At 39.7% G+C, this 11,722-nt stretch overlaps 1 protein-coding gene across 2 annotated transcripts in view; it reads right to left on the bottom strand.

The window, feature by feature from the left end:
• Window positions 1-719: 719 nt before the first annotated feature.
• Window positions 720-11,722, bottom strand: part of cfap157 (cilia and flagella associated protein 157) — a 129,997-nt gene continuing 118,994 nt past the window's right edge. For both annotated transcript variants that reach the window (XM_035379690.1, XM_035379691.1), the window contains 2 exons: window positions 1,940-2,112; window positions 720-1,322 (listed from right to left, as the gene is read on the bottom strand). In XM_035379690.1, the coding sequence (XP_035235581.1) occupies window positions 1,259-1,322; window positions 1,940-2,112 (237 nt within the window). In that variant the 3' untranslated portion in view covers window positions 720-1,258. The remainder of the gene's footprint in view (window positions 1,323-1,939; window positions 2,113-11,722) is intronic.

The following is an 11,722-nucleotide window of genomic DNA, read 5'->3' as shown; positions in this document are numbered from 1 at the left end:
AGAATGAGAAGAAGAAGAAGAAGGAGAAAACGCAAAATCCCCTTAGTTTGGGGCTTTATTGTGTGGACATGTGAAGTTGCTTATGAAATCTGTCTGTTGAAATGGGGTCAGAATGTACAGAATTGAATGTTTTTAAGGGCTGAGCGTCTGTGGCTGTTGTGGTTATTTCTGTGGGGAACCCTGAAAAGTGCCAAACTCTCGGTGCTGTATAGGTATGGGGCATGCCTGCCATCCCAGTGAGATACACTTGTGTATATAGTTAGCCGTAGTAGTAGCTCGCATACGATTTAGCCTCGTTACGAGACGGCTACGGTGTGAATAACTGATAGAGTAATTTAGCTGCAGTAACTCAAACGCCGCGGAGACTCCCTGTTATAACTTTGAATCGCACACACTCTGTTATGTTACATTACAACATAAGTTTCTGTATGAAAATGAAAACATATGTTACAATATACAAAATAAGTTATTTCCATTTTTATTAAATAATTGAATGCAATTCACTTATGCTTATCAGTTTGTATAAGCACACATATCATATAATGAAATATTAATCATGAAAAAAATGGTTTTAAGCAGGTGTACTCAAACTTTTGACTTGCAAGTATATCATAATATAGCCCAGTACAGTGCAAGTGATATTTTAGAATTATACAATTTTGCCTGATCACTTCTATAGTCAAAACTAGAATTATGAAGTAAGGCTTATGTATGTGTGCTTGTGTGTGTGTGTGTGTGTGTGTCTGTGTCTCTTGCAGACTGTCGTGTGCAAAGCGAAGTGGTGCGAAAGCATGTGAACTAAGCGTTACACTGACTATTGTGGTACTCAAAATATTTTCCCAAAGTTGGCAGGTCTGTGAATATCTTATTGGGAAGGCTCATTTACTGACATGCCAGCCCTAGTTAACCTTCAGACAGTAAAATTAAGTTTTGAAAATGTGCTACAATCAAGAGAGATGTGCAGAGAGTTACCCTTGTGCAGACATTTATCTGCCTCAGGTGTACATTTGAAGTGAAACCAGCAAGCATGCTGTTAATCAGCAGGAGATTGAGGATATTGCCTGAAGTGCAATTAACAGGAGCTCTTGAAGTATTCAGTTTCCAGAAGACTATCTGATGAATAAAACTAATTTCTATCAAGTTCAGCATCTATAATGTGTCTCAACAATTGTAACATGACTTAAAAAAGAGAATGCTATCATGATCTGAAAATCATCTTTTTGCTGATTGGGTGATTTCTTGGATTAAGATGGCGACATCAAACGATTACACCTCCCAGGGCAGTTGAGGATGTCTTGCTCTGTGTGCACACTTCAGGGCAACTGAAACAAACAAATAAGAAATTGTAGAATAGAGTAAATACAGAGGACTTTTCAGTGCTCACCTCACAAAAACAGTCTTTTTACAGATCCTATTAGAATATTGAGAGATGCTCTGACCAAGCTGGCTGAACTGTCAGTGAATGCTCAGAAAAACACAATCACTCACCTAAGGCTCATTAGGCAATCCCTCAAAATGTAAACTTTAATGTCAAGAACAATAGATTTGTTGCCATTACACAGTATTTTTCCATTCAAATGACACATCCATGCACTTGCACAAATGAAAACAAGTAGAGCAGGTGCATCCCATGACATCCTCACATCAAATGATCTGCATATACAGGTCACAATAATTATTCTGAGGGTAAAACAGAACCTACCAAATTATGCAGATGTAGATAGAACAAAAAATAATAATTTCTTTGCAACTCCTTAGCAAACCTCCAGTCTCCCATAATGCATTTATTTTGTGCCTGCAACAATTCAAAACCTAAGGCTGCAGTCTGTGAAAATGAGGCACTGGGAAAAATGTGATATGGATAGCAGATGTGTCATAATTAGGTTTAATTAGGTTTGTGGACATTAAGACACATTTAGGAAGTGGAAAGCAGCCATACCTCTGTAGTCCTCTGCCTGTCTTATACTCATGTAGTGGGGCTCTCTCTTTGATAAACTCCGTCAGGACAGGTCCCTTCCCCTGCAGAGTTGCAGTGTCAAGCAGTACCAGGAGATTCTTCATTAAGTGATTGTATCGTGACATGGTCATTGTATCCTTCTCCTTGGGCACCTCCTGAAAGAAATACACACTTTGATGACTGCAGGTATTGGGAGATGCCACAATTCTGTTTGGGCCTGATCCTGGATTGATGCACGCTGAACAAATACTATATATACATATATACATATACTCTATTATTACATTAAGTTGAACATATACGGTATTGTTACATTGTGCTTCTATGTTCATTGAAATAAGACAGGTTAAAATGGAATAAATGTTTAAATATAGGAGCATTCAGCAATTAATGAAGCATAGCATATCATAACACACAACACAACACATTCAGCCCAACAATGCTCACCATTTTCCCAACTAAATTGTACATAGTGCTCTGATTACCTACATGCTAAATAGTACACTAAATGGCCAAAAGTATGTGTACACCTGACATTCAACATCTCATCCAAAATTATGAGCATTAATATTGTAAGAGGGGAGTCAAACTGGGACCCAGAAAAGGCTGGCATTTGAACGAGCCTGCACGCTGGGACTCATCCTGTACTTCAAAGGACCCGATAGCCTTGTGATAAAACAATAGGTTACTCGGACTTCCTCTGGATGAGCAGGCCATTTGGCTCTCTGGACTGTTACCCTCTGGACAAGACTGAGATAAGGGGAACTGGACTGGTTGTTTATAGTTCTGTGAGCAAGCCGTTGGCTCTCAGGAATGTTGCCATCTGGACAAGACTAAGATAAGGGGAACTAGTCTCTTTGTCTATGGTTGTGGGTGTGTGTGTGTTGTGGCCATTAAGGGTGAAAAGATCATCAGGCCTCTGGCAAAATGGTGGGGCAACTACTCTTGGCAGTACCACAGTGCCCTTATGTGGGCCCCTCTGCCATTACACTTTTTATGTCTTTTCTGGATCTGGACTCTAAACCATCTGTTTATCATATTCACAAACTCCGTAAAACCTTACAAACCATGCACATGTTTTCATTATATTACTGTATTATGCCTTATGTAGTAATAACATGGATTGCATGTAAAATGGTTCAACAAAAGGGTATTTTCATGACAACTGCACCATAATATTACATCCCCTTGACATGTTTGGTATGGACGTATTCAGGGAAATTCAGAAATTGAATGAAATATGTTTCATACCAAATAGAATTTGATAAAACATAGTTTCAGAAACTCAGGAAAAAACTATCCCAATGGAATGTCCTCTCTGGTAATCATCTCCTTTTCCCAATTTCCCCACTAATTGTTTGACAACTGCCTCCAAACGGTGGGGGCCTAAATTCCAGATTTTATCATTCGTCCAGGTTAATTTATGGCAATGCCGCCTAGATCAAACGCGGGATTTGGCTTAAAAGGAAGGGAGACAAAGCAATCTGGGAAGATCGTAATCGACTTCCCACACGGCACATACTCTGTGTTCTGTGCGTAGCTGAACAGGGAAGATCGCAATCGACTTCCCACACTGCGCATACTCTGATTTCGTGTGTAGCTAAACAGGCTGGGTAAGAACTTTTTACTCTATATTTATGTTTTAAAACCTTCCGTATTTTAAATTGATTGTGAATTTGAAGCTAATGACCTACCTGCCTGCTAATAAATTTTTCTTATTTTTAACTTGCGTGGTCTTCATGACTCTAATCCATTTTATATTCTTTTCAGCCGAAATTCTGATTAAATACTCAGGGGGACAATTATGACTAGGACCTACTGATCAGGGGTCTAGTACAGCGAAAGTCTTTAGTGAGGTCCTCAAGTTAGATAGGCGACCACGATCTGCCCGCTAACGGGATTGGTGTTGTATTGGTTCTGGAGTTTTGGCTTAAGAGGACCCATGGACGTTATACGCCGGTTCTTGTCAAATTCGCCTTAAGGAGCCCGATAAATACACACTGTCCTGGGCTCATAACTATCTATGCACAAAGGAAAGCATGTATTATGGTGGTCAGCCTCCTACCCTCTGTAGGCTTTACAGAACTGAGATTTAACAATAGTGCTAATCCCAGGGGAGCATATATTGAGGAATGATGGCACAAGATAGAGTCGAGTGTAACCACTCCAAGATCCACGTAAGGTTAAAACCAAATTTTAAATTCTAATTTCATTTGGAGTCTGATTATTATGAGAGTAAACCATAGTAACTGTTACGCTTACTTGGTGTGGTCATGGATATATTTGATGTGTTGTTCTGCTCATTTGTGAATATTCTGATGTTCCCATTGGAATATTGACAGTCCGGCGACAAGTCAGATATATCTCTGATGACAGCATAGCCCCGTTTGCGAACGGAGAGTAACAAGAATGTTACTGGTCCGTTTCAGGCCAGTCTTAAGCGGGATATGAAGCAGCGCATTCATATCTGACCCGTGGCGACGGAACCAGTGCATTCTTAAGTATAATTGTGCCCTGTTCTTACGAACAGAGGAAAAATAAATAACATCTCCGGTTTTGAATCACACCAGCCAAAGGAAAACACACGGTGCCTTCCCCTCCAGCTACAAACCCTCATTGGTCTAGCTGTGAGGTGTTTACAATATAGAGTTGGTCCACCCTTTGCTTCTATATAACAACCTCCATACTTCTGGGAAGGCTTTATACTAGATGTTGGTGCATTGCTGCAGGAATTTGCTTCCATTCAGCTAGAAGAACATTAGTAAGGTTGGGCATTGATTTGGCGATGAGGCCTGGCTCACAGTTGGCTTTCCAATTGATCCCAAAGGTTTTGGATGGTGTTGAGCTCAGGGCTCTGTGCAGGCCAGTCTCTAAAACTCTCAACCATTTTTAGGTATTAGCAAACTAGGTGGTTGTCTTGAATGTACCCAGCTGGGATGGGCGCCAAAGCAGGGGGGAGAAAAATAGTTTTTGATTCATTTATGTGACACACCATCTATTTTCAAATGTCCTTCATTATACCAAGAACATCTCCCATTTCTATCAAAGGTTCTTGAGAAATGTGTAGCACAACAACTCTCTTCTTTCCTACAGAGTAATAATGTGCATGAGAGGTTTCAGTCTGGTTTTAGGAAGTATCATAGTACTGAGACAGACCTTACACAAGTATTAAACAATCTGTTTCTCTACCTTGATTGTGGATGTATCTCTGTTCTTGTCCTGCTTGACCTGAGTGCTGCCTTTGATACCATAGACCACCATATCCTCTTCCATAAGAAAAATCAGTTGGTGTCACTGGGCAAGCCCTTATGTGGTTTAAATCCTCTCACTGACAGATTTCAGGTTGTTCGGGTAAATAATAATTCCTCTGAGTATTCCAGGGTAAACTTTGGAGTACCCCAAGGATCTATGTTGGGTCCCTTGCTTTTTCCCTTGTACATGCTCCGTCTTGGAGGCATCATAAGCAGTCATGGTGTTAACTACCACTGCTATGCAGATGACACGCAACTTTATATATCTTTTAAACCAGGCGAAGTTGATCCGCTAGCCAAGTTAGAGGGCCATCTTAAAGATGTAATGGCTTGGATGAACCAAAATTTCCTCATGTTGAATTCTGATAAAACTGAGATGCTCATAGTAGCTCCCAAAACTCTTTGAGATAAGTTCCTCCATTTTTCCTTAAATATAAATGACTTCTCTGTCTCTTCCAAAGCAGTTGTTAAAAACCTTGGCGTAACTTTTGATTCAGATCTCTCCTCTCAGGCCCACATTAATAATATCATATGAGTGGCCTCCTTCCACCTAAAGAACATATCTAAATTAAGGAAGATGTTTTCCCCCCTGGATGCTGAAACAGTGGTTCATGTCTTTGTATTCTCTTGGCTTGATTACTGAAACATTGGACTGTCAGGTTGCACCAATTCGGCCTTGAAATGTCTACAACTTGTACAGAATGCAGCTGCTAGTGTCCTTACTAAAACTGAGAAATGGGAACATATCAATCCAGTGCTTAAATCACTGGCTGCCTGTGAAATCCAAAATTGACTATAAGATCTTGCTGTTAACGTATAAAGCTCTAAATGGTTTAGCCCCTGACTATCTGAGTGACTTACTCGTTACTCCCCTCCGATGTTACTTCATTCACAAGATGGTGGTTATGTGAAAATTCCATGTGTATCCAAAATTACAATGGATGGTAGAGCCATCTCTCATAGAGTTCCGGTTTTATGGAACAATCTCCCTAGGTATGTGCGGGCTTCAGACACACTCTCTACCTTTAAGTGTAGGCTTAAAAACTTACCTCTTTAGTCAGTCCTATAGTTAGCCATTCCTGTAGACCTATAAGCCTGTCAAATGGTCATGTATAATCTTGGAGTCTATGAAATTAAACACTGATGTCTGGGCTCGGTAGGGACCTTAGCATTAAGTGTCAAGCTCACATCAATGGAGCGGACACACTAGTTAGCTTAGCCTCAAGTGTCAAGCTGGCCCTATGGAGTTGACACACTAGGTAGCTTAGCATGAACCCCTTGGCGCACATGCCAAATCTGGCCAATCCTTGCCCATTTAAGGGGTACCCTATTTAAAGCTTTATATCTCCAGATTTGAACACGACAGAGACTTGAAAATGGCTTAAATGAAGCAAGACATTTGTACAATTTACAATACTAACACAGATTAGTTTATATTCATAATAATAAAATGCACACTCTTAGTTGGTCTTAGTTGTGTGATTGTGTACAAATGCAATTGTCTAGACAAGAAATCTAAAATGAATTTGAATTTTTTTAGTTTGCAATGAAATACTGAGAGATTGCATATATACAACAGGTTAAACTATACATGTCCTGGATCAAAAACTTATTGACCACAAGTTCATAAAATATAAGGGTGGATATGTATAACTACGATAGATCTATGAAGCAAAAACTAAGCAGTGTACCCAGCATCTCAAAATCTATCCAAAATGTCTAAATTGTGCATTGCTGTAAATCACAATAAATTCATGTATTTCACTACAAATCAACTGTTTTTACTCAACAACCTCACTGCTGCATCATTTTCAAGTGGTAATTGTAAGCTTTCCGTCAGTACAGTGGTCTAAAATATCTAGGGGTCCAGAAACATATCCAAAATATCTCCAAATATGAATAAAATGCTTTTTTGTCCATTATAAAGCATATGCATGAGTCCCTTATGAAGGTTTAAAATGAAACATTGATATCAGATTAAAAAATAATGCAAAAGTATTGTCACACAATGCGGTACAGTACCTAAATGTGTAATAATTGACTCCAGTATGTATTTCTATACTCTGTACTCTAGTATGTTTTCTTGTATGGGGATGGGATGACATGAAAACAATTTTCAACCATCCACCACGTTTTGGCAATGTTCCAACTCTCATGTCATCACTGTTGCATGCATCACAAAAACTACTGAACTACTAATGAATGCTTACATTACAGTGTGAAAAATCCTCATTATAAAATAACACAAACTTATTTAACAACACTCAATTTAAAAAATAATGTATATAACTGAAATATTTTGAGCAAAAATCTTTTCTGTGTTCAGTACAGAAACAGTAAGTCAATGATTCAGTTCTATTCGCTTCTGTCTTTCTCCAGAAAACGATGTCAGCTAGGTCTATCCGCAAACATATCGCTTAGCTATGCTCAGAAGTCCTCAATAATAATAGTATTTGCCAAAAAATTATGAAAAAATTACGAAAAATCGTTTCGTCAGGTGCAGTGTCTTTTACTGCTACCACAGAGTGAATGCGTAAGTGAATGTGATGATGAGAAAACTTTCAGTTATGCTGGGACTAAATATACAATAAATATACAACCTGACCATTGGTTTTATGTGTAGAGATGGCCTTTTTGAGACTCAATGTTCATATAATGTCGTGGATAATCATTTTGTAAAATATACGCTCATTTGTGACGATTGGGTACCTTCCAAAATAGCTGTGAATAATACCATACATGTGGTGCAGTGTCTTTTACCTACGAGTTGGGGTGATAAAGCGTTGCTTTCACTGTTACCACAGACTGACTGCGTAATGCAGCTATAATGGGACAAAACTTTCGAATACGCTGGGATATAAAACGGTATTACAAAAGTAAAATTAGACATATTACATCGTTAGAAAGCTTATTCTGTCACCTATTGGATTGATTAACTGAAGATCAAGCCAGATTGTACTACAAAGGACGACAACACCGAAAGCAACGTGTGGTATTACAAGCTGGCGCCGTTTTCTGGAGTAAGACCGGACCAGAAGCTGCTGCTGCTGTTGTTCACGGCATTACCCTTTTCAGTACAGTCTAGCTTGATTGACAATTCATTTATTCAGTAGGTGAGAGTATAAGCTTTCTAACCATGTATAACACATCTAATTTTGGTTTTGAAATATCGTTTTATGGGTCAACCGAAAGTTTTCTCATCATCGCATTCACTCTGTGTTAGCAGTCAAAGACGCTGCACCTGACAAAATGTTGTCAACGATTTTTCGTAATTTCTTGGGAAATACTATTATTATTGAGGACTTCTGGGTATGCCTAAGCCATATGTTTGTTGATATACCTAGCTGACATCGTTTTCATTTGTAATTTTTCATTTGGAATAGCGTTTTTATCGCATTCACTTCCGCATTAAGCTATGACCTGTTGCCTGTGCTATACCCTTTCTAGTGGCTAAGTCACCAGGAATGTATTTTGATATCTGATAGTGAAATATTGGAATTGATGGTGCCTTTGTTCCATTTTTTTTAATTAAACTGTGAATTTGTATTTATACCATAGTTTTCACTCCTACATACAGTATGTTAGGAGGTGAACAATTTAGTTTGCCTACTGTATTTTAAAATTGTTTGTCATTCTTTACTGAATGCAGGCTTACTGCTGTGCTGCACCAGTCCTGGTTTGCGGGGCGATCCTCTGTTTGAGCGACTCGCGGTTTGAGGCTCAGTGTTATCGTGTTTTTATCGTGCATCGTGTTTTTATTTGTTTTATCTGTTATTTGTTTTATCTGTTTTATTCACTTTCTGCACGCGATCAGAGTTTTACGTGCAGTTTGTCAATTATGTGTTCAGAAATGAAACATTGGACCAGGGCTGACTTTAGGCATGGGTGACATAGGCGGTCGCCCAGAGCGCCATTCTTTGGTAGGGGGCAAACCGGGAGGGATAATTTTTTTTTTCTCTTCCTATTCAATCATTGCACCCCGCAGCCACCCGCCCAGGTCGCCCCCTCCTCTATCCTAATCACATACGACGATAGAGACAGAGCGCAACGCGTCATATTCTGAAAACCATGCCCACCGGAGGGGAAAACAATTGGTGCCACAATATGCAACCAAGTGCTGAAACGCTAACAAAATGCCTGTAGCTAGCTAAAAACATTAGATTTAAGCATGTCAAAGGATTATTTTAGCACCCTATGTCTACCTGCGTTAGTCTAGCTCTAGCTTGCTACTTCAGTGTAGCGACAACGTTGTAACGGTCTCTGAAAAACGGTATTTGCCGTTGGCAGCTAGAACTTAGCTAACGTTTGCTACTTATTACCTGCAATTTTATTAACGCTAGCTAAGTAGCTATCATTTTAGCTTCCCCTTCTTAACCATCTACAAGCTTGTTGAAACAACGTCGCTAGCCAACTCCAACTTATTTGGAATGACAGTAATGTACTGTAGCCTGTAGCTAGCTTGCTAGCTGACACGCCACTAGACTCCAATGTTAGGACAGGTTTTTCGGTTTAAAATCAACCAGTAAGAGCTATTATCACTGGTTCAGAACCTCATAAATGTACACAATCGAATGTTCAGTGAAATCTATCGGTTTTCGATGCGGTCGGAGTCCCGATCTTATCATTGATGGAATTTTGGGAAAGTGAGAGCTAAAAGGGCACAAAACAGCCAATATATCGCATTTATAATATTTCATATATGTACAATCGCTGTTCACAATACGTTAATTTAAGGCTAAACTGATATTTTAATCTCAATACTAATAGTACTAATAAAAAGTTAATTTCCAGAAATACATTTTTCGATTGTCCTCTCTAGTTAAACTAGAAGAGTGCACTTATTAAGTGCAGATCTCCACCAGGCGTGTTAGCTTTGCTGAGGCTACACAATCAATGCATCCAGACAAATACAATACAAAAGTTTTTACCATGTGCCACTGAAAATCCCAAAAACGCCGATTCAATGAAGTAACGTGAAAAGTGGTGACATGTTAGTTAATTTAATTCATATCACCCACGATGGCACTTCCGTTTCAAATCTGGACATGAACAATTCCAAAAGGCCAACAAAGTAAAATATTATAGCGAGACGAGACTCCATCAGGAAGTTGAGACTGAGTCAGTACAAACTCAATGTAATTTCATTGAGATATACAACTCGGAAACAAGACAACCGTCATATTCACTTTTCTAAGCGATCGGCGGAGTAGCCCCACTGTACAACAGTGTGGGCTCACACACGGTAATCACATAAAAACTAGACATACAACGACAAACACTCAGTTAACTCAAGGACATGCATTTACACATAAGTAACCCCCTATTTACACACAATTAACATTCTACGATCCCACAAGTCAAAATAATTGACACAGCTTCAAACATTAACGTACCCCGTTAGTTGGCGGATTGTTTTGTTGCCATTTTAATGTTGAAATTGACATTTTACATCGCTGGTCTTTCATTCCAAACGGAAGCAGTTGTTGATCACTTGTGGCCCCTACCGGCCGGTTAGGAGGATTGAGGAATGTATTTCAATGGAAAATGATGGAAATTAATTCTAATGAAATACTTGTCATTGACCGATTTGCAAAATATTCGGCCTAGTATTATGCGAGATTAGCTGCAGACAGATACACAAACACACGTGACCAGACGCATAATATGATCAAACTGTTGTTTTACAACTGGTGTTATGAATAGCTTATCATTCAACCACATTACAACCATGAAAAGGTAATGAGCAATTAACAACACCATATATACATGGTACTCACATAAATTATTAAAACACAGAAAAAGTTGATTTTGTATTTTGTCTATAGAAAATGAACTGTGAGTGCAAGGTTTACGAAGGGTGGGGGGGGGGGGGGGGGGGGCTAGGCCTAGTCAACTTCTGTACTCTGTACTATTCTATAAATGTTGCCACGCTGACCTCCTTTGAAATGCTGGAGGACTCCGATGTATTACAACTCATCACCTCTCATCGCGCAACCACCTGTCCACTTGACCCCATCCCATCTAAAGTTCTCCAATCCATTTCCAGCGAGCTCCTTCCCTATCTGTCTTCCATTGTTAATTCCTCTCTCTCCTCTGGTCATGTTCCCTCTGATTTTAAGATGGCTCGTGTTACCCCACTTCTCAAAAAACCCACCTTAGACCCCTCCGATGTAACGAATTATCGCCCCGTATCCCTTCTACCCTTTCTGTCCAAAACCCTTGAACGAGCAGTTCTTACACAATTAACCTCTTTTCTCCACCAGAACAACCTGCTAGACCCTCACCAGTCTGGCTTCCGATCCGGGCACTCAACAGACACTGCACTCCTAGCTGTGACGGAGGCACTTGCCACTGCAAGAGCCTCACGCCTCTCCTCTGTCCTGATCCTTCTTGACCTGTCTGCAGCTTTTGACACGGTCAACCATAAAATACTCCTCTCCACCTTGGCTGGGATGGGAATTGCCGGGACTGCCCTGTCTTGGTTCGCTTCCTATCTTGCAGATAGGACCTACCA

Source organism: Anguilla anguilla, chromosome 10, assembly GCF_013347855.1.
Source record: "Anguilla anguilla isolate fAngAng1 chromosome 10, fAngAng1.pri, whole genome shotgun sequence".
NCBI lineage: Eukaryota > Metazoa > Chordata > Actinopteri > Anguilliformes > Anguillidae > Anguilla > Anguilla anguilla.
Note: the sequence above shows the minus strand (reverse complement) of the source record. Positions and strands in the feature narration are given on the sequence as shown.